General features: G+C 41.8%; 4 protein-coding genes across 4 annotated transcripts; 2 read left to right on the top strand and 2 right to left on the bottom strand.

Moving 5' to 3' along the window:
- Window positions 1-3,537: 3,537 nt before the first annotated feature.
- Window positions 3,538-3,792, top strand: sptssb (serine palmitoyltransferase, small subunit B; the record flags this gene model as incomplete). The annotated part of the gene is made up of 1 exon (XM_079271233.1): window positions 3,538-3,792. The coding sequence occupies exon 1, from the start codon at window positions 3,550-3,552 to the stop codon at window positions 3,790-3,792; it is 243 nt and encodes an 80-aa protein (XP_079127359.1). The 5' UTR covers window positions 3,538-3,549.
- Window positions 3,793-11,426: 7,634 nt separating this feature from the next.
- Window positions 11,427-13,299, top strand: otol1b (otolin 1b; the record flags this gene model as incomplete). Its single annotated transcript, XM_079272447.1, has 4 exons — window positions 11,427-11,829; window positions 11,931-12,020; window positions 12,243-12,314; window positions 12,401-13,299. 4 exons carry the CDS (start codon window positions 11,427-11,429, stop codon window positions 13,297-13,299), a joined length of 1,464 nt encoding a protein of 487 aa, XP_079128573.1.
- A 1,090-nt stretch (window positions 13,300-14,389) lies between these two features.
- LOC306779962 (high affinity immunoglobulin gamma Fc receptor I-like) lies at window positions 14,390-17,358 on the bottom strand (the record flags this gene model as incomplete). The annotated part of the gene is made up of 6 exons (XM_079272097.1): window positions 14,390-15,001; window positions 15,138-15,413; window positions 16,048-16,320; window positions 16,634-16,924; window positions 17,192-17,227; window positions 17,334-17,358. 6 exons carry the CDS (start codon window positions 17,356-17,358, stop codon window positions 14,949-14,951), a joined length of 954 nt encoding a protein of 317 aa, XP_079128223.1. The 3' UTR covers window positions 14,390-14,948.
- A 2,539-nt stretch (window positions 17,359-19,897) lies between these two features.
- rabgef1l (RAB guanine nucleotide exchange factor (GEF) 1, like) lies at window positions 19,898-25,513 on the bottom strand. The gene is made up of 9 exons (XM_079272410.1): window positions 25,388-25,513; window positions 24,553-24,746; window positions 24,215-24,387; window positions 23,609-23,781; window positions 22,833-22,914; window positions 22,585-22,717; window positions 22,349-22,440; window positions 21,999-22,255; window positions 19,898-20,786 (listed from the first exon to the last, which is right to left on the bottom strand). The coding sequence occupies exons 2-9, from the start codon at window positions 24,723-24,725 to the stop codon at window positions 20,355-20,357; spliced, it is 1,515 nt and encodes a 504-aa protein (XP_079128536.1). The 5' UTR covers window positions 24,726-24,746; window positions 25,388-25,513; the 3' UTR covers window positions 19,898-20,354.
- Window positions 25,514-27,220: the final 1,707 nt, after the last annotated feature.

Here is a 27,220-nt window from a genome sequence, read left to right as displayed (position 1 = left end):
AACACCTGTGTAGAGTTGGGTAGTATGGAATTGAGACCAGTGATTTTCATTGTCAAGTTCTCTGCTGTGTGTATCCACCAGAGGGAGCTTTGGGCCACTAACAGAGAAGAACTGCATCCAAAGAGGTTGTGTTGGTAAATGGCATCATATTGCCACCATGGACATTATTCAAAATCCTCACCCAGCGTCACCACCTTTTCAGCCAGAGAGAGTGCCGTCTGTGCTCTGATATGGGCCGCAGCTCGAGATGCAAATTAGAATCTAGGCTGCTCTGAGTAAGAAGTGTCCTCACCTGTTTATGGCTCGTATGTAAACCGTTGTGTACTGCAAGCTGTCACATTTTAATGTACACCAAAGGTACTCACAGACACCATCTGAGCTTCATCAGTGCTAGATTCCACTCTATATTTTGGACACTTTACACCCAGAAACGTCCTCACAATGAAGCTGTCAGATGAGGGGCTTTTGAACAAGTAACATTGCTTCATGGTAATGAGTAAAGAAATGGCTCAAAACTTTCAAATGATGTGCATATTTCAAATGGTCTGATATGTAACATTACCGCCTCGTATTTCAAGCTCTTGTGCGGATTAAACGGAACATAATATACAAATTGAATGCACTGCATACACTTTATGTAAGAAAAAGAAACGAAAGCATTCTATAAGCAATATCAATCGTCTTATGAAAAGTAATTGTACTTTCCCATATATCTTGGTTCTAACAGAATACAAGGACTCTGAGAACAAAATGTGGAGAGTAAATTGTGTGAAGCAGTTTGCCATGCCACCATGTTGGTGGCATGGCTGTTCAGAACTACAGATTTGAAGCTCTTAGGTGATCGAAGACACCGGAGGAACGTGTGTGTCCCAGGTTGTATTATTCTGTGTTACATGTCTGACATTAGAACTTGAAGAGGAGGCGGCGGCGGCCCAGTCTTGTTTTTCACAAACCTGAGCTTGCTGTTAACGGTAATCAGATCTACTTGGGAAAGTGAATGAGGTGAATCCGCTCTGTGTGTTTGTCTGTGTGCTTTTGGGCAACACCAACTAAGAGTAGGGCTGCTTCTTTTTTTCTGAACCACCTCCAGTTGACCTGATTTTCTCACCACCTTTGCTGGTGCACAAACTGAGCCCTTGTTACCCAAATGTTTTTGCCTCTAAGCCCCCCTGACCTAATTTCTACTATTACAGAACCATTTTCTCTCAGTGTAAGAAGACCTGCTGGAGCTTTGATTCTGCTTTGAATGCTACATGTAGCGGAGCACTTCAGGATGGTTTATGTAAATATGTATACTAAACAGAGTTGGCCTATTAAATCTCTGCAAGGGGGAAAATGTTATTCATGCAACATTTCTGGCGTTATGAACCAGTCCCATGTGACTCAGACAACATCGCAGTGTATCCATACGCAACCCGTGCACCAAGACTGCCCATGTTTACACAGCTATTATACAAAGTGCTGTCAAGTGCATGAATTGAGCATGTCAGCAAACCTTCAGCAGATAGGAGATACGATTTCCTGAACTGATTGTCCTAAAACAAAAGGAACAACTTCTCAAGTTGTACTTAAAGTGCTTTTTCGGTTTTTTTTGGAGTTGTGCGTTGTTTCTTCTATTGGCTATCCTTGTTTAAGGTTCAGTTTATTCACATTTAACACTTTCTCAGCCATTGTTTCATACTTGCCTAAATATATACATGTTTTGTGTCTGAGTGTGCATGTAGACTTTGGGTGGTTTTATAAGACAAACGCGTTAGTCGATTTGTGGTTGGTGCGTAATACGGTTACAGATTCAGCGCCTGTCTCCAAAATGCAGAAACGCATAGGCTAGATGTATGAAGACAAAAGAACAGAGCGTTATTGAAACACTGCAGCCTACAAAATATTGTTATCATGAAAGTGGATCCAGAGTATATAGCGTGTTGATTTTTCTTTTTGAGTTTTTACCTAAAGTAAACGCAGCAGGGCTGTTGGCGAACGGTTACGCATCGTTTATTAAGGTAACTGAACTGTGCAAAGACTGCAGCTGAATATTAAACTGTCGGCATGTCTTTTACGTTCGGTGTACGATCTCGTATTTGCGCAGTATATGCTGTTTATAAACTCTTAACATCGCTGCGGTTTAAGTGCATACCAGGGTTGCGCTGTCTCGGCTCGTTTTTCCAGCCTCCTGCTGCTCCTGCTGCTGCTGCTACGTCAGAGGTGGTACTGCAGCGCAGTGTCGGGCGGCAGCATGGTGAGACAGATCCGCACGAGGATGCGACACGGACTGAAGAAAGTTAAAAAATGAAGCACAAGAAAACAGCTGACATAGCACTGCAACCTAGACACCGACTCCTGCTGTGCCTCTGATGCGAGGACTGTTTTTCTTTCAGCTGCGTAAACACACACACGCACACACCGGCCTGCACGTTATAGTCCTCGGTCACTCCACCTGCATGATCTGTGAGCCAGGTGAGCCGTGAAGCACGAGTAGGCCCAGTGGGTGTGGTGTCATTACTCTGTATGACCTGCTACATATACGCCAGCGGCAAACTGGTGAGGCAGCTTTTGGTTTACACAAAGCAGCGGAGCAGCAGCGGGACGCGGGCTCCAGTAATTACCTCCACCAGTATAGATATCCAGGGGATCATCCGCCGTCGGCTGCTTAGGTGAGTCTCAATCTATGGATTCGGTTCTACACAATGCAGCTACAGGGAGCGCTCAGTAGCTGAGATACCCGCTCTAATACTGCGTCTATTAAAGAGTGTCAATTAACAGGAATCGTGATGAAACGTAACATTGTGAAAATAGTTATTCATTATACATTTATAGCAGGAATTTAACTTTTTAAGTTATTGTGCAATTTTCTGGGCCGAACTTATTAATTAAAAAGTGTTTTGCTTGTTGTAACTTCAGCTTTACCGTGGTATTTATGTTAAGGAGGTTCATTTGTGTGCATCCTGTGGAGTAGACTGTAAAGCTATTTGGGACTTATCCTGTTTTTCCAGGTGAGTACACCTGTTCATGTAGCGCACCTGTTGACCCCGCCCCCTACCCAGTTGTGGCGGGATCTGTTTATGCCTGCGGCTATGCAAAGCTTCAAATAAACAAAAGATTTATATTTTTAAATCAGATATTTGAAAAAAGGTTGAACTTGTAATATATTATAATATGGAATATACTAATTACAAACACCATAACCCGTGCAAACAGACCTTTAAAACAAGGGAATGCTATTTTGTCCTTCTGTTATTAAAGTGCATGTTCTATGGGGAAACCGTTGCTCATTACCCTCCAGTAGCAGAAACGTATCGGCCTGTTTGTAAGTGTCCCATGTGTGATAACAACACTTGTATGTGTGAGTGACTTATGTATTCATGTGGGACCCCGGGGTTTAATTTCTTGGGTGTTTCTCTGTCCCACGCACATGAATCATATTAGATCCATGAGGCCTGCTGTGGGTTTGGAGGGCCAAAGGTGTGCTCCTAACTCCCTTTCACACCTCCTTATTGATAAACACACAGCCACATGGACTGTTTTTTCTTTACCTTCTGTCCAGCTTGCAAGATGAACTTCAAGAACTTTAGGGAGTACCTGGCCTGGCTGTACTACCAGTACCTGCTCATCACCGGCATCTATGTCCTGGAGCCCTGGGAAAAGTCCATCTTCAACTCCATCCTCTTCTCCGTCATCGGCATGGTGGTCTACACCTCGTATGTCTTTGTGCCCATTCACCTGCGACTCGCACTGGAGTTTTTCTCCGGGCTCTTTGGCGGCCAGCCTGAGAGCGCCATGGCACTCATGAGCTAAAAGATGGAGAGAATTTGGAGGAAAAAGAAGCAGCGACGGTGTGGATTATCCCGAGTCTCCTAACAATTTTCCTATAACTCAACTTCTTATCTCCCAGTGAACCTTGAGCCCCTCTTTACACCACGTTTGTCCCGAACCACAGCGGTTCCATCGCCGCTGCTAATCAAGACTGAAAACAAGAAGCTCTTAATGAGATGTTTTGGAAATCAGAGCCTTACTATCTTCTTTACATCCCAAACCCTGTGGCCTTACCCCATGGTATTAGATAGACGACTGTACTTACTGTAATTACTTTCACACCCTCGCTGTGAAACGTTTTGTGAAATGTTGTTTGTCCTATTTGTTGTTGTCTGTCTGACCACATGTCCTGTGTGAGTGCATACCTCTGGGTTTTGCATGATAGGGTCATACATGGGTTGCACGTTTGCATGCTTGTCTCACAACAAAATACTAACTCTGTTCTTTCCATCACGGCTTTTAAGCTATAGTCTTTAAAGGGGCATTTTCTGGAAATTTTGTGTCATGTCCATAAAAAAAAATTGTTGCAGACAAATGAAAAAGAGTTATTAACGGCAAAGCCCTCTCTTTATCTCTTTATGTTGGTATGTCAGGAAGGTGTGCACTGAGCATGAGCAAATATTGATACGGCACACCTTTGCATTTTAAGCACGGCTTTGTTAATGTCGTAGCTTTACTTAATCGACAGCCTCTGAACTCAAAGCAGAACTGTTTGCCTGCCAAAAGCAAAAGCCGTCTTCTTCACCTATGGATCTGTGGAGATGAACCGGAGAGAGGATGAGTCGTAGTTGTGACGAGCGTTGCATTTAGTTGTGCGCTTAAGATGGATCCAGGGCTAACTGATTACAGTCCAATCATGATCCCCTTTATTTATACCTTGTTATATATTTAAATACACTGGTAAATGCTTGGGTAGTTACAATGTCAATTACCAAACTTAGCATGAATATCTGTGTTCTCTTGTGTCCATAAATAACACATAATGTGTTCTTTGTTGTTCTGCCTGAATGCTTTTATACTGTCCCCAGTTTGTGTCATGATTATTCAGTTGTCAGGTGTACAGGCCCAGATATTTCCTGTACCAAGTTTGAAGAGCTCTATGAGAGGCTTTTTTTCCCAGTTCACCTAAATTTGTGTTTAATTTATACATGATAGCAACACATCACTGCAATGTTCAAAAAATAAAGACATCTGAAGATACTCGGACAGCTGTTTGTTGTTTTCTGATGTGTCTGCGCATACTGATGGTTTGAAATATGAACCCGCTCAGCACATTAATCGGTTATGGCTTCAGTCAAGCGGATCAGTTACTTTAAAATGCAGGAACAAGCGAAACAGATGCTCATGGGTCGCACATTCCTGACACAATTAACTGTACCACATGAAGGGATTTCACACAATAAGAGGCAGAGCCACCAAACCAGTTCTCCCCAGACAGTGCAGGAATAAATAGCTCGCGGCTTTGCTTTCCTTCTGCAGATACAAGGCAGCCTATCTCCACAAAGCTCTGTTTACCTGAAGCCTACCATGCCATGACACTATTTAAATGTTAAATTTGTGGTTAACAAAATCTCCTTTAAAGATTTTCTGGTAGAATAGTGTGAAATGAATGGTGCTGGGGGGAAACATCTTCAAATATTATCACCATGGATGGTGGATAAGGGAGCTGGATGTCAGTTTAGAGACTTGCAGGTAATATGTTCATGCCTTGTAACCAGACACCTCCATCTTGTTGTTTCTTTTCCAGTAGCTGCAACACCCTCAGTGCTCAACCTCTACACCTAACCTCATTGCAAAAATACTGCTGAAGCCTTCCGTTTCCCCTCCTTTCCTTTATTTCGCCTGTTTTCCTTTCACTTTATTTCCTCTTCACTCATCTTCTTTACTTTTTTTCCTCCTCTCATTTCCTTTCCTTAACCCTCCCCTCAGTTCCACTCCTTTCCTCTCCATTCTTCTTATTCGTTTCATCTCTTCTCATTTCCTTTTCTTTACTCTCCTCTCCATTCTTCTCCTTTCCTTTCTATTATTCTTGTTTCCTTTCCTCTCTACTCCCTCTTTGTTTTCCTCTTTTTTTTCTTTTCCTTCATCTCACATCCTCTCCTGTCGCATATTAATATCCCGGCGCTGCGTTTTCTGACGCCATCCTGCATCGTGCAAGTCTGCCTCAGTCTTCTGTTTACACTTCACATGTTCATTTGTATCCCATGAAGGAAGAGACCAGAGGTTATCTCCATAAAGACAAGATGTAAACAAAGCTATCTGCAGACTCAAATGCTCTCTGAACACCCCGAGGGTCGGTGTATAGTTTCTGTTGTGTTTATATATAGCCTGCAACTGTTTCTCCCAAATAAAACTGACAACGCAACCAGGTTTCAGTTTACAGGGAAACCCCAGAAAGTGTTGCCATATTAATTGTGTGTTAAATAATAATACATATGAATACATTTGATAACTTATCCATCACAATTTTACATTTAAACACACACACACACACACACACACACACACACACACACACACACACACACACACACACATGCCTGCCACCATGTTGTTCAGCTGTAACTACAGGTGTGTGCCATCAAAGTGAATGTTTCCATGGTAATAACCTACGAATACTGTTTAGCCTCAATCTTTGACTGACATCGACAACAATGGACACGTCTGGACATCCACACACGGCATTACAGCTTTGTGATAATATATTTATATTCACTGATTAACACTTTTATTTTTGTAATTCACTTAATGTTCTCTTCTGGTCTCTTCTATAAAAGAAAGTGCTTTCATGTCTGATTTGTGTGGTTAAATTTTGAGTCCTTTTTTAAGGTAAATGTCTCGACTGCATATTATCTAGTCTAACGTCACCAACATGCACATACCTAGCAAACAGTTTTCATTGAGTAACTTGTGAGATTTAGTTTCTTTACAGGGCAAGGTCAATTAGTTTCATTGTAATTGTATTATCTGCTACAGCTTATGGCTTATTAAACAGTTTGCCACAAAATCTGAATTTTTTAATACATCACATTAGTTTTATACGACTTATATATAAGTCGTTGTGTTTATATATCAAAACTGTGACCAACACATTTGATTTTTGTCTTCAGTTAACTGTGTAACTTATCGACAATTGTGTAATTCCCTTGTGTATAAAAATCTATAACACCAAATTAAAAAAATAAAAAGGACTACACAACACCTTGCTATGTATTATGTATTGTAATGTCATTTAACAGACTTGTTTTTGAGGGATCGTTGTTTGCACTGTTGGATGTGTCTGTTTTAGTTTAACACACTTTTTTAACCGTATTTTCCCCTTGTATTAAGAAACGTTCATTCAAAAAGTCTCACTCACGCCTAGACTTTTTTTTTATGGCTGTAGAAATCCATTTCCCCATTACAACATAATCCAGGAATACTTTGTTTGCCAACAAGCGTAGGGTTTGTGCTGTGATATTTAGAGTGATTGTTCAATTATTGCCATTCTTTGTTGATCAAAGATGGAGGAGGAATTCACTTAATGACACAGCTTCCTGCTCCACAGTATATCTGAGATATGAATCAGTCGATATGAGGAGTGGTTGGCCTGATGAAAACCTGAGCCCAGCAAGGCGTTAAACCACAGCAGGATCCAAACCCTGACATGGTCAAAGGACTTTTACTCCAAATGAAAACATGTTATGCTAAGTTTGGCTCATAGTAAAGGTTGATGAAGAGCAGCGTAGCGTATGAAAGAGACTTGTTGTGCTCCTAAATATAGGCCTGCTTGTGAGAGCAACATCTTCACCACCATCTGCATATTACAATCTATAAAGGTTTTTAGGAAGCTGTTTTTGTTTTTTTACGTACAGGATCTTTGTGGTGAAACCTAAAACCCAAGTCTGCCACCAAGTGGTCAAGCAGAGAAATAATCTTTTGCTCAATGGTCTCATTCTTTGCCCAAGTTCAATCATCACAAGTCTGAATCTAGTTCAGTAAGCCCTCTATTACTATTCATTATCTTTAAGTTAAGACTGTCTGGTTCACATTGTGGTTCTGTATTCAGAGTACGGTGCTGTACATTCATGGAAAAGAGGAACATTCTCATCAATATATGCAAGCGCCTGTGAAGGGATGATTGACAACGTACCAAGAATTTAAATGTGAAACGCTCAAGGGAGGGAGACAGGGTTTCGTTTTTTCATAACACTTGATGTCAAACCTTTCCAGTCTTCACAGGCTCATGGAGTCTGACAGATGAATTTAACTTGAGGGAACTGTGCAGAACTGTGTTTCAGGGGCGATATTCATTTACATTATCGAGACCGAGATAAGACCAAGACCACAACAATGCCAGTCCCACTGCATGACACACTTAGGATACAACATGCAAACCATAAGTATTCCTCAAATTGATCGGAAAGATACACATTCCGATAAAAAAACCCTCAGAAAAATACGTGTGTGCATGTATAAGTGTATAATGAGAAATGATGTTGTAAAATAATCAATGGGCTTTGCAGAAGTGAATTTCTTTGTGTGGGAATTTTCCTTTGTTTTCTATGAGCAATACAGTAATGACGTGAACAAATAAATCAAGCAATGAACAAGCAATTTAGTGATATTCCTTTTAGTATGTCGTCAAAAGTCATAGTATAGTATGTCAAAAAAAGTAAGACTTTTTTGACATACTATACTATTTTGAGACTTTGTTTCTTCTTACTTATTTCAAATGAGTATACCATCTCTTGTTTTTGACTTATACTGTGAGTCTTTTTGACATACTACACCATGAATTCTTTAAAACATATTTTTTAGACTTACTGTATTCTCTTTTGTGACTTTTTTCAACATACTATACTGAAAATAAAAAAAGCTACTACATAATAGATATGGGACATTTGTTAAGTTTTGGGTTCCAAATATCTATCTGATTGAAGAAGAAGAAGAAACATTCCTTTATTAGTCCCACAGTGGGGAAATGGTTCTCTGCATTTGACCCATCCCTGTATATATAGGGAGCAGTGGGCTGCCAATGACAGGCGCCCGGGGAGCAGTTAGGGGTTCAGTGTGTTGCTCAGGGACACTTCGACACATGACACGGTGCAGCCGAGGACCGAACCGGTGACCTTTCGGTTGGCGGACAGCCCTCTCTACCCAGTAAGCCACGGTCACCCCCCACGGTCACAAATATCCAACTGTTGCTTTGAAGCTACAATGCCTTCATCAGTAATACAAATAATCCCACACATTTCCTTTAAATAGAAAAGGTCGACGTAAGCTAAGATATAACTCAATCAACAATGTATTATAAACAGAAAACACAACACAGTTTTTCAGAAATGCAGAAATGCAGGCCCAAAAGCACATTAGAACCCAATCCCTGACATCAGAGGCTAGTTGGGGAAAGTGTGGCAGGAGAAAGTGTTTTTGTCTATGTCTATGTCTTGTCAGTACTGGAATAATCTGGAGTGACTGGTTGCTGTGTTGATTACTAAACAAGTCTGTCTTATTGTCTCACGCTCACCCTCTCCATACACATTCACTGCAGCTTGAAGATCGAATGAACAGGGTTAATGTAAGGTAATACAGCTCCATCCATCCAAGTCATCGTTGGCTCTCTGTCTGCTCGGCTGCATCCGTTGAGTAAGTTAACTCTTACTTATCCCTGGCTCTATAGTGTGTGTGGATGGAGGCTGAGGGCAGGGCTGCTGCCAGTGTTAAATGAACGGACAGGTGAGCGGCGCCCGGGTCCTCTGTGACCAGCTGGAGCACTGTAAGCCGACCGCTGCTGTTGTGTGATCTGAATGGAACTGAGAGACGACGGGGTCGAGGTTGGGCATGGAGAACCCCAAAGGAACCCCTCTCTCAGGACTCAGCTGCATAGCTTACACTCCCTCAGTTTGTCTTTTATGGAGGGGCAAGTCAAGGACACCTCACCTGAGCTGCTGGGAAGGAGGGAGAAAAAGAGCCTGTAAATTGAGGTGAGGAGGTAAAGAAAAGTATACGTGAGAAGATTCAAAAAAATGGTTTAAATAAACACAATCGTCTCCTATTTAGTAGCCCCCATCTCACCATCACCCCTCTCTGTTTCCCAAATTTCATTTCCCTTCTTTCTGCTCACTCATAGCTGGTTATAGATCCCTCTGAGGATGTGAGGTCTTTGACAACTGAGGCATGTCCATTGCTCAAACACTCATTCACTGACCAGTCGAGAGTTTCGAGTAGACAGCTCCCAGAAAATCACTTTTCTACAAAAACACGATGCTATCTTGTTACACCCAAAGAATGAATCATTGTCCAGCGACACAGTATGAATCATAGTTAGCGAATACAGCTGCCAGCAGTCTCGGGGGCTCATGCAGAAAGTCGGTCACAGTGATCGGGCAAGCGTTGCAACGGCACTGATTTAAAGTAGATAAGTTGGTTCCCTTGACAAACAGCTCAGGTTTAGCAACTGTTGAGTGAGGAGATTAACAGTGCTCTTAAGGTTTAAGCTTTCTTCTGGATTTTCACCAAGTACCAGTAGATTCCTGTGTTGCGCGCCAGTTTGTTCGTCGTAAAACATTTTAAATGAATTTCTGCAGATATTCCAATCTTGGTGTACTGTCAAACAACTTGCAACTGAGTGGCACCACACATAAAAGATCTGTAAAAGTGTTTTGCACCATCATGCAGAATACAGTACAAACTTACGCTTGGAGAAAAGGGCTGCTGTAGTGCCCTGGCCCTTTGTCACAGAACCCTCTTTGCTTGGCTTTGTCCCAGCGTAAAAGCCTGGGTAGTAAGTTGGATTTTGGAGGAATGCCTCCCATATCGGATGACCCATTGCCCCATGGCCTCGCCTAGCTCGCAGCGAAGGAGTGCTCCTGGCGGGTGCTGTATCCCGTGTCACAAAAGCACCTTTCTACACAACAGGGGTACAGAGAATGGGCCACAGCACAGTGGTTCTCCTTGGGTCGGCTCCAGCCCGTCAGTTGGATTTCAGACCTCCCCCTGTGAGTCCAGCTAACACCCTCATCGGTGGGGGTGTTCTTTCGCCCAAGCCTCGCAGAGATATCAGAAAGACCCGGAGCTCCTGGGGCTGCCTCCAAGCCACCGCTAGAAAGGATAAATGACCATACCACTTATGCATCACTGGGTGAGTCTTATCAGTTTTGCTCAATTCAAAATTTTGCAGAGAAAGTTGAATCTCAGCATGATGGGTTACCTATTGAAATGATTGATTTATGTGTATGGAATGGCATATCTAGGTTGAGGAGTTTACTGACCTTGATGAAAATGATGAAGATGCAGGTTTCCATTGCAGTTAAACATTGTAACAGCTGAATTTACTGATAAACATCCGATCAGCTTTGAGTGGCACATGCCTGAGAAACAAAGTATAGCTCCAAGGTGAAATTGGCAGTGTATAACGTACAAGTGGAACTAGAGCAACAGAGAAAAAGAATCACAATAGTGATCATCATAGTAGATGAGGGGAGGGATGGCGTGATGCAGTGCTTTGAGTGTTTTGCAACAGTAATGCTAATCAGCATGTGCTATTTTTGTCACCTCTCGTCTTTAAACCTAAAGTGGATTGACAATGAAATGAAATCAAACGAACAGAAGAAAAGAAGCGATCCCAGTCAATCATGAGGATTCTCTCCTGTCACTCAACCCTTGTGGCTGTAGTTGTGGTTACACTCGCTGTGGTGTCCTGCGCTGAAGCTAAGACTACACAGAAGCCCAAGTACCAGTACACCAAGAAGCCCCTCCCTCAGATCACCGTGCACAGCCCTGTAACCACCAGCATGCCCAAGACTCTCAAGACAGTGCCGAGCGCCAATCCTGTGAAGCCCCAACCGCTGCCCCCCACAGAGAGGACCGCCTATCCAAATCACGTCGACCCACAGTACTACACGGAGGGCACCGAGCCCCCTGGTGCTGGTCCGGAGAATTACACTCTAGATTACAACGAGTGCTACTTCAACTTCTGTGAGTGCTGTCCACCTGAGAGAGGCCCCAGGGGGCCAAAGGGAGACAGAGGCCTGGAAGGTAAAATACTCACTGATGAAGTGCAATAAAGCAAAACACATTTAGATTTAATTATTTAATTTGATTCAGCATTTTGAACTTTGACTGTGTTTGCTTCCCAGGGCCACCAGGTGATAGAGGCCTTACAGGAGCAGCTGCTTTACCTGGCCAACCGGGAGTCAGTGGTCCTATGGGCTTAAGAGGAGACAAAGGCTAGTATAATACGGTTGAATGCACATTTTAGAATGTTTATTACATAAATATTACAAATAGGACATAATGAAACAATGGGCCCCTGGGCACAACACATACTGGGCCCATCAAAAGAAAGAAATTCAGTATACTCTTGATCTGATTCTTCATATATTAGCACGAGTTAAAACATCGATTTATGATGCTTAAGTTGGATATTGTTCATTGAATCAATTTCGTAGGGGATAAAGGAGACAAAGGAAGCAGTGGAACAGGCGGGGCACCAGGAGTTCCAGGGAAATTAGGACAAAAAGGTGAAAACTTGTTCTGATGATTGCTGAATTGTTTTATATTGTCTCCAGACTTCAATATTTCTGACACAGTTTTCCTTACCTTGCAGGTGATGGTGGCACAACAGGTGAGAAAGGTGAAATAGGGTTGCAAGGTGTCAACGGTGATGGTGGGGGGACAGGGGAACCTGGCAAGAATGGGACTGCTGGTGAGAAAGGAGAACCGGGAAAAGAGGGGCCAGCTGGACCTCCGGGAGTGGCTGTTGAGATAGGTCCAAAAGGCAACAAGGGGGATAATGGGGAGTGTGGCACTTTTGGGGAGAGAGGACAGAAAGGTGAGCGAGGGGATACGGGATCTCCTGGCATTCCAGGAGCGATGGGCATTCCAGGAATGAACGGCAAGCATGGTTCCCCAGGTCCTGTGGGCGTCCGTGGGGATCACGGACCTCTAGGACCACAAGGAGAGCCAGGTATTAGAGGACCTCAGGGTCCACAAGGCATAAGAGGGATGCTCGGGCCAAAGGGGGACAGAGGTTTCCCTGGGAAGAGAAGTGAGCGGGGCATTCGTGGATTCAAAGGATCAAAGGGATCAGAGTATCTCCAGAAACGCTCAGCCTTCAGTGTAGGTATCTCTCCAAGAAAGTCCTTTCCTCCCTCTGGCTTCCCGATCCGCTTCGACAAAGTCTTCTACAACGAAGAGAACCACTTCAATGGCACTTCCAACAGCTTCACATGCGTCCACGCTGGGGTTTACGTCTTCTCCTTCCACATCACTGTGCGCAGTCAGCCACTGCGCGCCACGCTGGTGGTGAACGGGTCACGGCGGGTAAGGACGCGGGACTCTCTGTATGGTCAAGACATCGACCAGGCATCCACTCTCGTGGTGCTGCAGCTGGTGGTGGGTGATCAAGTGTGGATGGAAACGCTCAGAGACTGGAACGGGGCATATGCCAGCAGTGAGGATGACAGCATCTTCTCCGGGTTCCTGCTTTACTCAGACACAGCCTGATGTTCTACTGAAAACATCTTTTACGGGACTGTTCAATCTTGATCCCTGAAAAGGGAGAAATACTCGTGGTGCTACACTACACTCATTATGAACTGCTCAAAACTTGTACTGCACACAAGTATGAAAATGTAAGGACGGGCAATGTCAAGATCAAGTTCTTGTATTATTATCTCACTAGTATCTTATTATATTACCTGTTACTTTCTGAATTAAAAAAAAAAAGTCTTGTTTACTGCTGGTATATTTATTTACAACGTTTCCATCTGCTCAACCCTCGTCAGGAATATAAACATGCATCACAACATAGATGCAGGGTAAATTATCCAATCCAGAAGAATGAGGTCAATTGTGGCATTTTGAGAAAACACACACATTGCTACCCAGGTATCCATTAAGAGAAAAAGACAATTAAAAAATGACAATATCAGAGGATAAGCAAAATGGCAAAGATACAATGATGTGACTGAAATTCATGATAAAACTCGTAGACCGAAACATTGTTAATAAATATACCAGCAGTAAGCGTGACAGTACAGGAGTTTTAAATATACATATATATACACACATATATATTCAAATTGTGTTTGCCACCAAGTGTACAGATGTTTTAATGTTTTTTTTAGGACACCTGTTAACCTCTCCAAGCCCTGCACAGTGTTCCTCAACCATGCACGTTGCCTGAAGTGTTCATTGATAGTCTATCTGTAGTGTTGCCCTCATTTAAACAAAATGACCACGCATCACACCCACACAAAGATGTTCCTTCACCACTTGATTCTTACTTTTTCCTGTCTCCCATATCTTTGTTTACTGCTGTCGTTGTCACACTCTTGACTTCTGCTTCCTGTTAATCTACACTTTCCCTGATGGCCTTGGCCATCTATCAAATTGCAAAAACTGAGACATACAAATTCATGATGAATGTGTTAAGCAAACAAAGAATATCAATGTGACCTATAAATAATAATTCTTATGTAAATCTTTTTTCGTTTGTGTTAATATACAAATACTTCTAATATGTAAGCAGTATTTCTGTGCAATTGTAAAAAGAGTTAATTGAAAATAAAATCCAGTCGTACATACTGTGGAATGCTTTCTTTATTTAACCAACATGGCATTAGTTATTAATCCCCAACAGTACTGATCCAGTTAGTTGTTTACAGATGACATCATGAAGCTGACACTTTGTAATATGTTAAATGATAGATTACACAAAGAATCACATTACAAGCCTGAGAGCCCAGTGGCTCCATATATATGATTGATATCAGATAGCTATAGATGTGGCGGTTGCACATCATGACTCTGATTTAGTATGATTCATTTCTGCAATGGTCTGTTATGTATGATAACTTGTCACCATAGGACAGTTTCTGGAGAGTTCTAAGGTCACCTGGTTCTCCAGAAACGTCACCTGATCCCATAGATATATTTAAAGGAGCCGAAGTTTGATTAGAAGACTGGACTGTAGATAGCAAAATGCTTGGTGCCGACTGTGAAGGCTTCCGGGTGGGATATGAGGATTGGATGCTCACTCCAGTAGGGTGAAAAGAAGTAGGAGTTGCAGTGGATTGGTGAGGGGAGGGACGGGCTGCAGTTGGCTCAGCAGAAGGAGACAGGAAGAGGTCTGGGGATGAGCTTGGGGAAGCTTAAGGCCGGGGATCTCTGGGATGAAGAGTTGGAGGAATCATTGTCTGTGGTCCTATTGGATCAGAGACAAGTTGATCTCAGAAGTTGCGCAACTGTTGCACAAAGATTCACAGTTTTGACAACTCTGGAAAAGGATTAGGGTTTAAACTTAGTCGAGAACACAGCAAGTAACATTTACTTCTAAGTACCTGTCACTTGCCCAAAGGGTTTGGGTTCACTGCTCCTGGAGATATCCAACTCAGGCACCTTGGCCTTGCAGCTGTACTGGCCTGGGGTCCGTTTGACCAGGATATGGTTCGGAGACATTGCTGTTGCCAGTTGGTTGTTATTCTTGTAGAAATAGAAGTGTATTGGGGGCGCAGGAGCACGGGCGTTGTATTGGAGGTGGCAGAAGAGCTTCATCTTATTTACTGGAATCAGGTTATTGTCTGCAACAATCTCCAAAAGTGGCTGCGACAGAACCTCTAAAATAGAGCCACAAAGAAAAAAACATTACTGACACATTCAAATACAGTGCTAAATCCTACTCGTAGGAATAATTAGACAACTAGCCAGCCAGCAGCTGGTTAGCTTAGCTTCGCTTAGCATAAAGACTGGAAACAGCTAGCCTGGTGCAATTTACAGACTTTGCGTAAGCTAAACTAAACTTAACTAAACGGCTGCTTGCTTTAGCATTCAGTGTAGATGTAAAAACAACAATTTGTGGTTTGGCCAGGGGCAGTGGCTTGCCAAAGTCAAGAAGGCGCTACCAAGTAGTCAAATCGCAGCTCCAGGTCTAGAAATAGTCCAGCACATAACACCCCACAACCACAAATTATCTTTTTATTCGTGTGCTTTTGTACATATTATAGAAAAACGAGATAAAACATGTTAGTTCGTGATCTTTAGAGTTGCAGACAGATTTAATTTTTTTAACAAAGTAAGACTAGCTGTTTCCCCCTTTATGCTAAGCTAAGCTTAGCCGTAGATACATATAGAACAGAAAGATAGGAGAGTGCCATCGATCTTCTCATGTAACTCTTTGCAGGAAAGTGAATAAGTATTATTTTAACATGTGCAACCACAAGCAAACTCAGTATATGCAACCCATGAACTTACCTAAGACCTGAACTGAAGCGTCAACTGAAATTACAGAGCGTGTACGCCTGTCTGCGTCCCAGGAAGCCCGACAAGAATACATTCCTTGGTCCTCGAGGGTCGAGTTGGTCAGGTAGAAATGTGGGTTGATGCCCTTTTGTCTCATAACTTCAACGCCATCTTTGTACAGAATCACCTCGTGAAGTTGGAGTGAGCCTCGGATGCGACACGTGAACTTCAAGGTGTCTCCAACGAGGCCGGGACGAGGTGGGACTTGCAGGATAGCCCACCCTCCTGAACAAAGATCACAGAGAAGAAACAGCTCATCACAGCCCAGCATAGCCTTGTATTGATATTCACAGTAATAAAACAGGCCAATGGCAGCGTGTTTGAAATGTGAGCAAAACATACCAATAAGTTATATTTTCTAAAAAGAAACACATAATTGGGGCACAGTACAACACTTTAAATAGGTTTATGGCACTGACAGTTCAGTGGTTCCTAATTTCACAGGCGTAGCAGAAGTAGGAAAAAGAGGAAGGAAGGGGCCTGACGTGAGTCAACGAGATTTCTATTGAAATGATACTGAAAAAACATAAGATCTTACCATCCACATTGATCTCCAAAGGTAGACTTTGGAGGGTGTGTATGTTTCTGACCATTGTATCCCTCACACCCTGGCAGTAAAATGTCCCACTCTCTTTAACCCTGGGTTTCCACAGAACGAGGTGCTCCCCATGCTGTGGGAGCTGTTCAGATCCTCTGAACCACAGGTAATCCCAGGAGGACCTGTGGACATCAGGGATGCTGCATTTCAGCCGCACACTCTCTCCAGAGAAGATCCTTGAATCCCCCGACACCATCTCCACTATAGCTCTGAACGAGGTCACACGGGCAACTGTAAAAACAAAACACATGCGGGTCTGCTTGGGAGGAATATCCCAAAATAATCTAAATCAACTCTCTACCTGCACTGTTGGGATTATAAATGTTAATGTTTAATTCATCTTATTAACATCACATAACGTCGTCTACTCAGCTGAAATAGCAGCTGGCATATTGATTGGATTGATACAGTATAGACGTATGTTTACAAATGTCAACACTATGTCATGCAAAGTTGTTCCATGTCTAGAATTTAAAGATAAGAATATTTGGTACATACCTTGAGGTACTACGAGCTGTGGTAGTGTTGAAAGAACTGAAAAGGAAAATAAACATGTGTAAGACAAATGAAAGTTGATAACAATATAACAAAGACGATGCTTCATTTGTGAGATATTGCAAAGGAATTGAAGAAAACTCACCAAGGAGGGAAATTACCGTGTCCATTGTGATAGCTTGTAAGAAGCCGAAACTGAGGGAGAGTCTTTTATTTCTAATATAGAGGGAAGTGAGAATGATGTTTTTTTCCGATTTTTGACTCATCATCCCTTTTCCTAAAAATAACGCTGTCTTTTCTGTGAAGTTTACTTTTCCATTAAACTGTGAGCATACATCTGTGGAAACCAAGGGGCAATTTTTTCAACAACATTGACAAGAATGGATGGGCAGTACAAGTTGAGGGAGCATCATCAAAGTTAATGGAAATGATGAGAACTGTTTTTCTTCATTTCTACTTCGTTGCCGTGCCTTCATCCGAGGTTTATCTCAATCCTGGAACATTTCTATGAAAAACAAAGGGAAGTGAAAGTAGCACACCCTCTTCTTCAGAATTATCATTTTTATATGAACTGTACTCATATTGAGAAATAAATATTTGAAGAATAATTAAACAAATCACTATACATATAGTGGCGTTAAGGACTAAATAAATGGTTATTTAAAATCCATCTCCAATGAGGTGGGACCATTGAATAAACTCAATCTATGGAAATTCTAGTAACTTGGTCTGCTTTTGTTTTTTTTTACCATTAATACTTAAAAGTATACATTTTTTCAAGTCCAAACCCATTATTAGTACAAAATTCTGTCTTTGTAATTCAACAGACAGCAAGAAGAATAGTAACAAAGAGATACATTCAGACTAAGATTTGTCTCACTATAAGACTACCGTAACTAACTCAGGCACTGTAGTGGATTTGAATATAGCTTTTGAATGTCTTTTTAAAAAAAGAATTATTCTTTGTTGAATTTATACATTTTCAAGTGGTTCTTAGGATCAGTTTCCTACCTCATTTGTCATCGTATTTAGGCATTTATTCTTGACTAGACAGCGACTCTGAAATGACTTAATAAATGAACAAACTGTTTGCAAAAGCCTATTGACCGATTCCACAATGGACTCATGTGAGTATACACCGCAGAAAAAGGTTGATGAATTCCAGAAATGTTATATTTCGTTAAACTTTTACTTACTATTCTTCTCATTCCTCCATCATGACACAGAACTGTATGAATAGTTAAACAGTCATGTGCAAACTCTTTACTTTACACTCTAACCTGCTCAATCATAAGTCATGTAAAACATGATGAACAGGAAACACGTGTATTTTAAATGTTTATTCATCATCATCATCATCACACACCCATGGAGGCATATACACCAATACTGCCCCAATAACTTACATATAAATAAAAGACCGTATTGAGTTACTTCATCCCATGTGATATAATAACAAACCTATACGGTTACAAAGATGACGTTTTAAAATCTTCATATACCTCATAAGTGGCTTCTGCATACAGTGCGATATTAAGTTATTCCAGCCATTGTTTAAGTTTGCATTAAAACTCTTTTTTCAAACTAAAATCGGACAGCAAGTGCACACTAGCTATATGTGCTGCGAATAAGAATAAAAGAAAAGATTAAAATGTAGCAACATCTAGCAAGCCGTAGCTCATGAGAAAAGGAAAACAAACTAAAACTCTCCCAAACATTCCTTCCACTACTGCCAAATACATAGACAAAGTTTAACACCACTGCTTTCACCAACTATCCTTTCAACTGAATACAACCATCACTTCATTAAAAGGTACTTCTGAAATAATAGCTTTAAATCAAACAGAAGAAAAGTGCTTTAAAATATAATAAATTGGTTATGTTTTGTTAGTAAAGCAACCGGCCTGAGCAGCGACGTGTGTTTACGGGGAAACAGCATCGTCTTCTTATCGAACTAATCCAACTGCTCTCACAGAACAAAAACCCAAAACCAATCATCTAAAAACCTCGATGGGACATGCCTATGACACCTTCAGGAATATAAATGAACAGATGAAAATGTTACTGTTCGGTAATTCATGTAACATGTCTTCAAGCAATGTTTTTTTTTTCCTTCTTTTTTAAACAAGAGGACTACTGTAAATATTACAGGATTAATCTCTCCTATTGCGTCCCAAATAACCGATAACTGCCACTCTATAGAAAAATAAAATCACTTCTGTACATCCAGAATATGACTAGAGTGAGAGGTCCGCCATGAAAACAAGACCACAATATCCACACCACTGGGAGGACTTGATGATTTCCCAACATTAACAGAACATGTCCATGCAACACACGTCACACACACACCTCTGCTGGACAGGGAAATATCCAGTAAACAGCACAAATCACGAGCGAGAGGGTTATTTTAGTGAGGGGAAGTTAAGTTTTGCATTATTCGGATTTCTCCATTTCCTTTAAGGAAACTGTAAAGTCATTTGATGTTCGCTCATATATATATATATATATATATATATATATATATATTTTCGATATATATATATATATATTTTCGATATATATATATATATATATATATATTTTCGATATATATATATTTTCGATATATATATATATATATATATATATATATATATATATATATATATATATATATAAATATATATATATATATATATATATATAAAACAAAAACTTTGTGGAGTCATGACAGAAATATGTTTAAATAGCACATCCAACCATATATCCCGGCTGCATAAATGTAACGACAATAACAAGGATAAAGAAGTACTGAGGTACTGATGATGTCATTGTGGGAGACCAACGGATGTGTTCGGGAAGAACTTGGAGTGGAGTCAGTCTGCTCCTTTGCATTAAGCTTCATATTTACCGTACAGACATGAGAGGTTATTGATCTTTGCATCCAACTCTCTGCAAGAAAGTGTGCGTTCCAAAATGCCAGACTATTCCTTCACTTCAACAGCTTTGTTACTGTTTAGTGTCATTTCAGGGCCTCTTGGACGATGGATGGATGGAATAGAAATGGCCGGAGTGGAGATGAGGTCCATATCAGACGGCTGCTGTGTTTAACAGCAGGGGGGGGGGGGGGGGGGGGGAGTCAAGCATCTAGAGGAATGTTATTTTTTGAGCAGAGCTCTTTACGTCAGCCAGCAAACACCTGCGGTTGCAGAGGTGGGGGCAGGTGCTCATTCTCAACGTTGTCAGAGTCGATTGCTGATGATGCTGCAGGAGTTGTCCCGCTAGCTGTGGTTGCAGTCGCGTTTTGCGTCTCCGGCGGAAAGCTCTCCAGAACGCTCTGCACCTTCTGCTCCACATCGTCCGACCAGTCTATGAGGTCGCTCTCCAGCTGGCGAGCCTTCTCCATGACCTGCTCCTGCCTTTCCCCGAGCCCCGCTAGCAGGTCCAGCCGCTCGTGGACCTGACCGAGAGCCGAGCTGCCCGGGGAGCAGGAAGAAGCTCCAGTGGACTGTGGGCGTTGGGGGGACGCCTGGCCCGACATGTAGAGCTCAAACTCCTCAGCGCTGAGGTTCAGAGACTGACCGTCCAGCTTCTCGATGAAGGCCACTGCACAGCACTGGGGAAAGGGGATGTGGAGGGTCTTTAACAGAAAATCTCACCTATGGATGCTTAGAAATGATGACAAATTGACCAGAGAATAATAAAAACTACCACAGCTATATCAGCAGACTAATAAGGACAATGCCACTTACATTATTCAGAGTTTCGGCCACTAGTAACCTTCATGTGCAACCGTGTGAGGGTAGGTGTGTGGGAATTAACTGATTTTGCCATAACGACGGTTACAAAACATCACGGTTACATAACGTCCCGGTTTCATAACCGTGAGAATTGTAGCGGTTAGGATATCTATGGTGATCTGGCTCCTGCATTGTTGCCCTGTGACAAACTATCTTGCGAGACACGTTTGTGTGTGCAGTGAAATCTCCTCTTATGCAAGTCACGTAATACGTGCGAGTCGGCTTGTTTTGTGTGTAAAAGACTCGCGTCACTCACCTGAAGCATTTAGAGGAACAGCTGACAAATGTCAGAGGCAAATGGCTTTTATCCACCAAAAAGAGAGCCTTAAATCGGCAGTGTGGGAGCATTTTGGATAACTAGCTAATGTAGGCCTACTAAGCTGATCATTCACTAAATTCCAGGAGGTAATTTGTCGTTGACTTTTTTTTATTTGTAACTTCATTTTCTAAATCTGTCTTTTCCGACTTTGCTTCCAGAGTGAACAGCAGCACAGTAGAGCAACAGGTTTTCAAAATAAAGCCACGTTATGTTACTCAAAAACGTGAACATGTCTTGCGGCTACATTGCATCATTGTTTATCGAGACTTGCTGTTTGACTTGTAGCTCAACTGCTTCTAACATGAATTCCTGTATGACCTGGACTGACATCTGGTTTATTGTTAAGTACACCAAGGTAAAACTAATGCAGTCTTATTTAACAGATGTGCTATAAATGATCGTTCATGGAGACCATAATGTTCTGTTTTTGTAAAAACTATTTGAGGAGGTGTTTCTGTTATGTATGGGGATGGACAAAATAATAGAAACACGTTAGTATTACCCAGTATTGACAGCACCGCAACTTCTTCAAAAAATGTGGAAACATGGAGACTTAGACACACACACACACACACACACACACACACACACACACACACACACACACACACACACACACACACACACACACACACACACACACACACACACACACACACACACACACACACACACACACACACACACACACACGATCTCAGTTCCTCACCAGATTAGTGAAGTAGTAACCGTCCTCTCCAGTCATGAGTCTGCTGGGGTTGCTGAAGCGGGTGATGTACTGGATGTTGGACTGCAGTCGCGGTGGGTTTGCCTTCAGCACAATGTAGATGAGCGTCGGGAGGAAGTCGTCCGCAGACGCAGCCTCTTTTTTGGTGATTTTGATGGCGTTGAAGATGTGCTTGCTGCAAAGAGTGATGCACGCCAGCTTCTCCTTGGGCACGCACTTTGAATCCATTTCAATCACATCTGAAATGATGCAGATATTTGAAAAAAAGAAATTGTTTTATCTGAAAATCTTACTGGATCTGCCGAGCTTTCGGAAACATAATGAGACAATACCTGTGATGGCTTTGACTACACTGTCTGACACCTCAGCGATCTCCTCATCTACAGGAACACACAGCATCTCAATGGTGACCCAATGCAAGGCTCTGTAACAGAACACAAGAACCATTACAATTCAAGTTAGTTATTCTACCTGCAATTGCGTTTTCTTGTGCTTAGACGGAATGCAGAGATATTCGTGATTATTTGAGTTTTGATTTTAAGCGTTATTACAACTTTTATTTGCCAACCTGATTCTCTTCTGAATGGCCAGGTCTTTCTTCTCATCGTCTGTGGTCTCAGGACAGAAGACTTCCTTGTAGAGACGAGTCATCATGTACTTTTCTACTTCATCCATAACGCTCTCTACATGTTCGGACGAACCTAGGAAGAGAAGCACGAAGATCAAAAGGTACACAGAGCAAAGACTTAATACACTGTTCAATGTTGGTGATATTCACCGTTCATGTTCTTCTGAAGAGTAAGAGTCAAGCAGTACCTTTGAACTGGGTGTGGAGGCGGTCTGAGAGATTCTGGTAGAAGTCCTGCACACACTCTGACAGCTCATCAGCAGCCATGTCCTGAACAAGAAAAGGAAATTAACAACTCTTTAATTTAAGCTTATAAATACACTATTGGTACAAAGACAGTTATCAAAGGCAAGCCCAAATAGGAGAGTGATATATTAAGCATCATTTTTGATAATGTTATCTGTTTAAATGTAGCAATTACTTGACCATTTCAAATGTTGAACAAACTGTAAGCCTGCTGCAATGACGAAGGGAGCATATTTACAGAAATCTGTTTCTCTTGAGACAACGTGTAAAAGTCAGCATCTCACTTGGAAGCAAACTCAATTTTACTAACTGCAGAACACATTTTTACGCTGACATGTCGTGCATGAACCATAAAGTGAGTATTTGAGTTGGAGCAATAATTAAAGCTCATTTCATTCAGTGATGTTGAAACCGAGAAGCGTTTAGCACTAAATCAGGACAGGTGTTAATGAACACGATGACAAATAAACAACGGTGGAAAGTACACTGATGGTGCAATCGCAATGACTTCAGAAACAGTATTGGTAACAGTGCTGTAAGGATTTCAGTAAAAACACAATCTTAAACCAAACCAAAAAATGTATTTAAGCATAAATAATGTGTTAAAATGTTGTCTAGATTTGCACAACTACCGGTAGTCATACATAAGTATTAAATGGTTCCTACGAGCTCAATACACCCAGAAAAAAACCATGATGAGTAATCCACTGTAGCTCACCCGCTTATAGACCATGCTCTCAGTGAAGGCCCGGCACTGCTTGAAGATCTCCCTGCCAGACTTCAGAGGCTTGAGAAAATCAATGAACTCTCGCGTCGCATGGTCACTGTCCACAGAGGAATGCCGGCTTGTGGAGGAGCTGGGGCTCGGGCTGGACTGAGCCTCAAACGCATCTGAGGGAAGACATTTGATGTCACTTTAATCAAAGCTTCAAACACTTAAAAAGCATTTCCCCCTAATATCCCTTGTGGTAGTTGCACCACATGCTGCACTCTAATAGCTTATTTCAACCGTGACTGTGTGTAGGTTATCGCACTACAAGTCGAGTTAAGTGGTTGGACCGAAAACACAAACAGCAACAATTTCGGTAACCTCACTCTGGTTTTGTTTCTTGCTATTTTTCCAGGTTAACATGTGATCAGAACCAGTTCCTCAAAAGAAGAGTTTAAGCAAAACAGGCCTACAATAAGCAGGATGTATATAAATATCTCTACCACTTGATGAAGTTATCCTTCAACGCAAGAACAGCAATGACAACTTTAGTCATTGATCAATCCATTATTTTGGATGATAAATGACTTGCATCTGTTGCATTTGAGTATGTACCTTTTTTCGATGGTGTTTTTGTGGACGGAGTAAAAAACTTTGTGACCGTGTTGACTTTGCTGGACTTTTCCTTCGTTTTTCTTTCCTCAAACTTGCTGAAGGGTGTGATGGTAGGCTGCGATTGGGCCTTCTGATGTCTGCTTGCGTAGGCTTCCTCTTCCTCTTTCTGCAGCCTGGAGGGGGAGCGGAGAGAGAGAGAGACAGTGCAAGTGTGATAGTTGTCAGATGGACAGATGGACACAAGAGCAAGCTGACAAAATGAAAGGGTAAAGGAACTAAAGACATGGTGTTTCCCTGTTAGTAATGATTGTACACAGGACAGAGAGAGACAGACAAACCTCTCAGCAAGTGCCAAGTCCTCTTGAATCTGTTTTTGCTTGTCTCGCTGATTCTCCTCTCGCCAGCACTTCGAGCATAGGCCCTGCCAGCCAGTGTTGCCATAAAAACCACATCCTTTTTTGCAAAGCAGCTCCGATTGGTCCAGATGGATCCCACGCCGCTGGCTCGTCATCCTTGACCAAAGTTAGGAAGACTGTTGGTGGAACCAGAAAACATCAAACTTTATCAATGATAGTTGACGGTGCATTCTCGTGTGTAAAAGACACAGGTCCGGCTGCTCATTAATCCATTAGATATGAAAATCAAGGTTGTAGAACAGCTTTCTAAAGCATTGACTGGTAACTTCTCTGAGCTTGAGTCTAAATCCAATCACACGTCGTTTATCGGGGCTACAGTGTATTGTAGCATTGTCCAAAACATCTGTGTCAATCACGGCCCTGGCAGTCTAACTCGATTCGTTTTAAGGAGCAATACATCTGTTGAAATGAATCGTTTCCGGCTTTGACCTATTTACTTGTTAGCATAAGCTAACAGCTGGCAGCTCTCTCTCTATCACATACATGACAGCAGAATATCCTCTCACATACACATTTTAGCCTCTTACTAACATATTACTCCGAAGCAGTATTGTTGTAACGTTTGTCAAGTTTCTTGGCACGGAAAAGTTGACTTAAAAACGCGAAATCAACAAGCTAATGTACAGCTAGCTATCAGTGTTTAACGTTACCTAAGCTAATTACAGCGCTAATCTAGCTAGCTACGGTAGCTAGCTGAATTAGCGCCATGTCATTGAAGATGCTGTAGATTCGATACGTGAATTGTGTGTCAACATACACTCTCATTCGCAATGTCAAACGGGTATCGAGTAACGCTATCGTCGCTCCTGCTCCAGTCTACTGTTGGTGGATGTTTACATTAGCCAAGCTTCTAGCTTTGTCCCCCAGCCATTTTGTCTGTCAGCTGTTTCTTCTTTATTTTTTTCCCAAGTAGCCCATGTTACAAAGCAGGTTAAACTACGAATGATCGCCCCCTAGCGTTAACGTTACCACATTGCAAAATAATCAGAATCAGCTTGGTCTCGTGGTGGTCTCGTGTGACGTCACAGTTTAGCTGTCGGCCATGTTGGAGTACACACAAAGCCACTGGCATGCACGGCTGAGTCGCATAACCTATCGGTGGTGAACTTTTGTGCTGTCTTTGGTTGTGGCAGCAGAGCTGATAGAGACAAGAAATCATTCTTTCGTTTGCCAGCGGTCATTACACATCAAGGAAATGACACGAAGGAGCTATCCAAGCGACGTCGCGAGAAATGGCTGTCACGCATCTCTCGAGATATAAAGGAATGGAATTTGGCGTACACTAGAGTATGTGCGGATCACTTTATAAGTAGTCAGTGATTTTATTTACAAATTCGTTTGTGAACAGTATTTAATAAAGGAAATATAAATTAAACTTTTACATGAGAAGGTTACCGAAGCTTCATCGGCCCGTGACAGCAGTCGGTACCAGAGACGTGTCGAGCGTGTACAACAGGCGAAACACATAGATGCAGCCTCAGCATTGCTTGATATGAGTTTAACGTCAGATCATATATATATGTATGTATATATATATATATGTGGGGGGGATGAAGTTAGGAGTTAGTTGAAAGTGAATTCCTACACACACAATGACGTGCATGTACAATGTAAACAAACACACGTGTCTGTTTGCGCTGAGTAAACATTGAATATTGCTAAATATTTGACCAGATCTGTATATATTTACCCTCCCAATAACGAGATGAGAATTCCCGACGACCGTTGCTTTGACGTCTCGGACCCATCCACTGACAAACTGATTATAAGCGTCGAGCCCTTTGTAGCACTCCAGCTCGTCTTTTGTGTAAGGACTGGGGGTGTTCACGAGATACGTGTAGATGTTGGCGTAGTTTACCGATGGAAGATAAGTAGGATCGGCACTGAAACGATCTGCACTCATCGTATAGGGATCCAAGTTACCAATAACCTTCAATTTGGCCAGGTAGCGAACCTTTGATGCACTATCCAGTGATTCAAAGTATTGTATTTTCGCCGCACTTCCTTGTTTACGCGCCGCCATGTAGGTTCTGTATGTACTCCAACATGGCCGACCGACCTCGTAACTAAGGAGATCGTGACGTCGGTGAGACCACTCCATTGGCCATGTAAAGTTAGGCATACAAGGAGTTTGACTCCGGGTTTTCTCTGCTCTCCACGTACATACACAGAATTTACAAATGAACAGGAAAGAAATTTAAATATATAAAAAATAAAACACAAGGACAACAAAAAACAAAAAAAGTTGAACAGAAGTAAGCATACACATTTAACGACTATGTACAATATAAATATATATCCAAAAGTATATATATGTAGCCGAGGGTTTATGTTGCGCCTATACTTTGGAATAATAATATTCTATTCGGCGCCCAGATGGCAGCCACTTTATTTCTTGTCACACACTTCTTCAGAACCTCTTTCCTCTCTCCCCCTCCCTCCTTCACAATAAAAGCACACAACACATATACAGGAACCCTGCTTCTTAACATACCCAACATAATAGCTTACAGATATATATATATATATATATATATATATATATATATATATATATATATATATATATATAACGTATATATATATAACG

This window comes from Melanostigma gelatinosum (genome assembly GCF_949748355.1).
Source record: "Melanostigma gelatinosum genome assembly, chromosome: 7".
In the NCBI taxonomy this organism is placed as follows: domain Eukaryota; kingdom Metazoa; phylum Chordata; class Actinopteri; order Perciformes; family Zoarcidae; genus Melanostigma; species Melanostigma gelatinosum.
The sequence above is the reverse complement of the archived record's forward strand: the minus strand, read 5'-3'. Positions and strand labels throughout refer to the sequence as shown.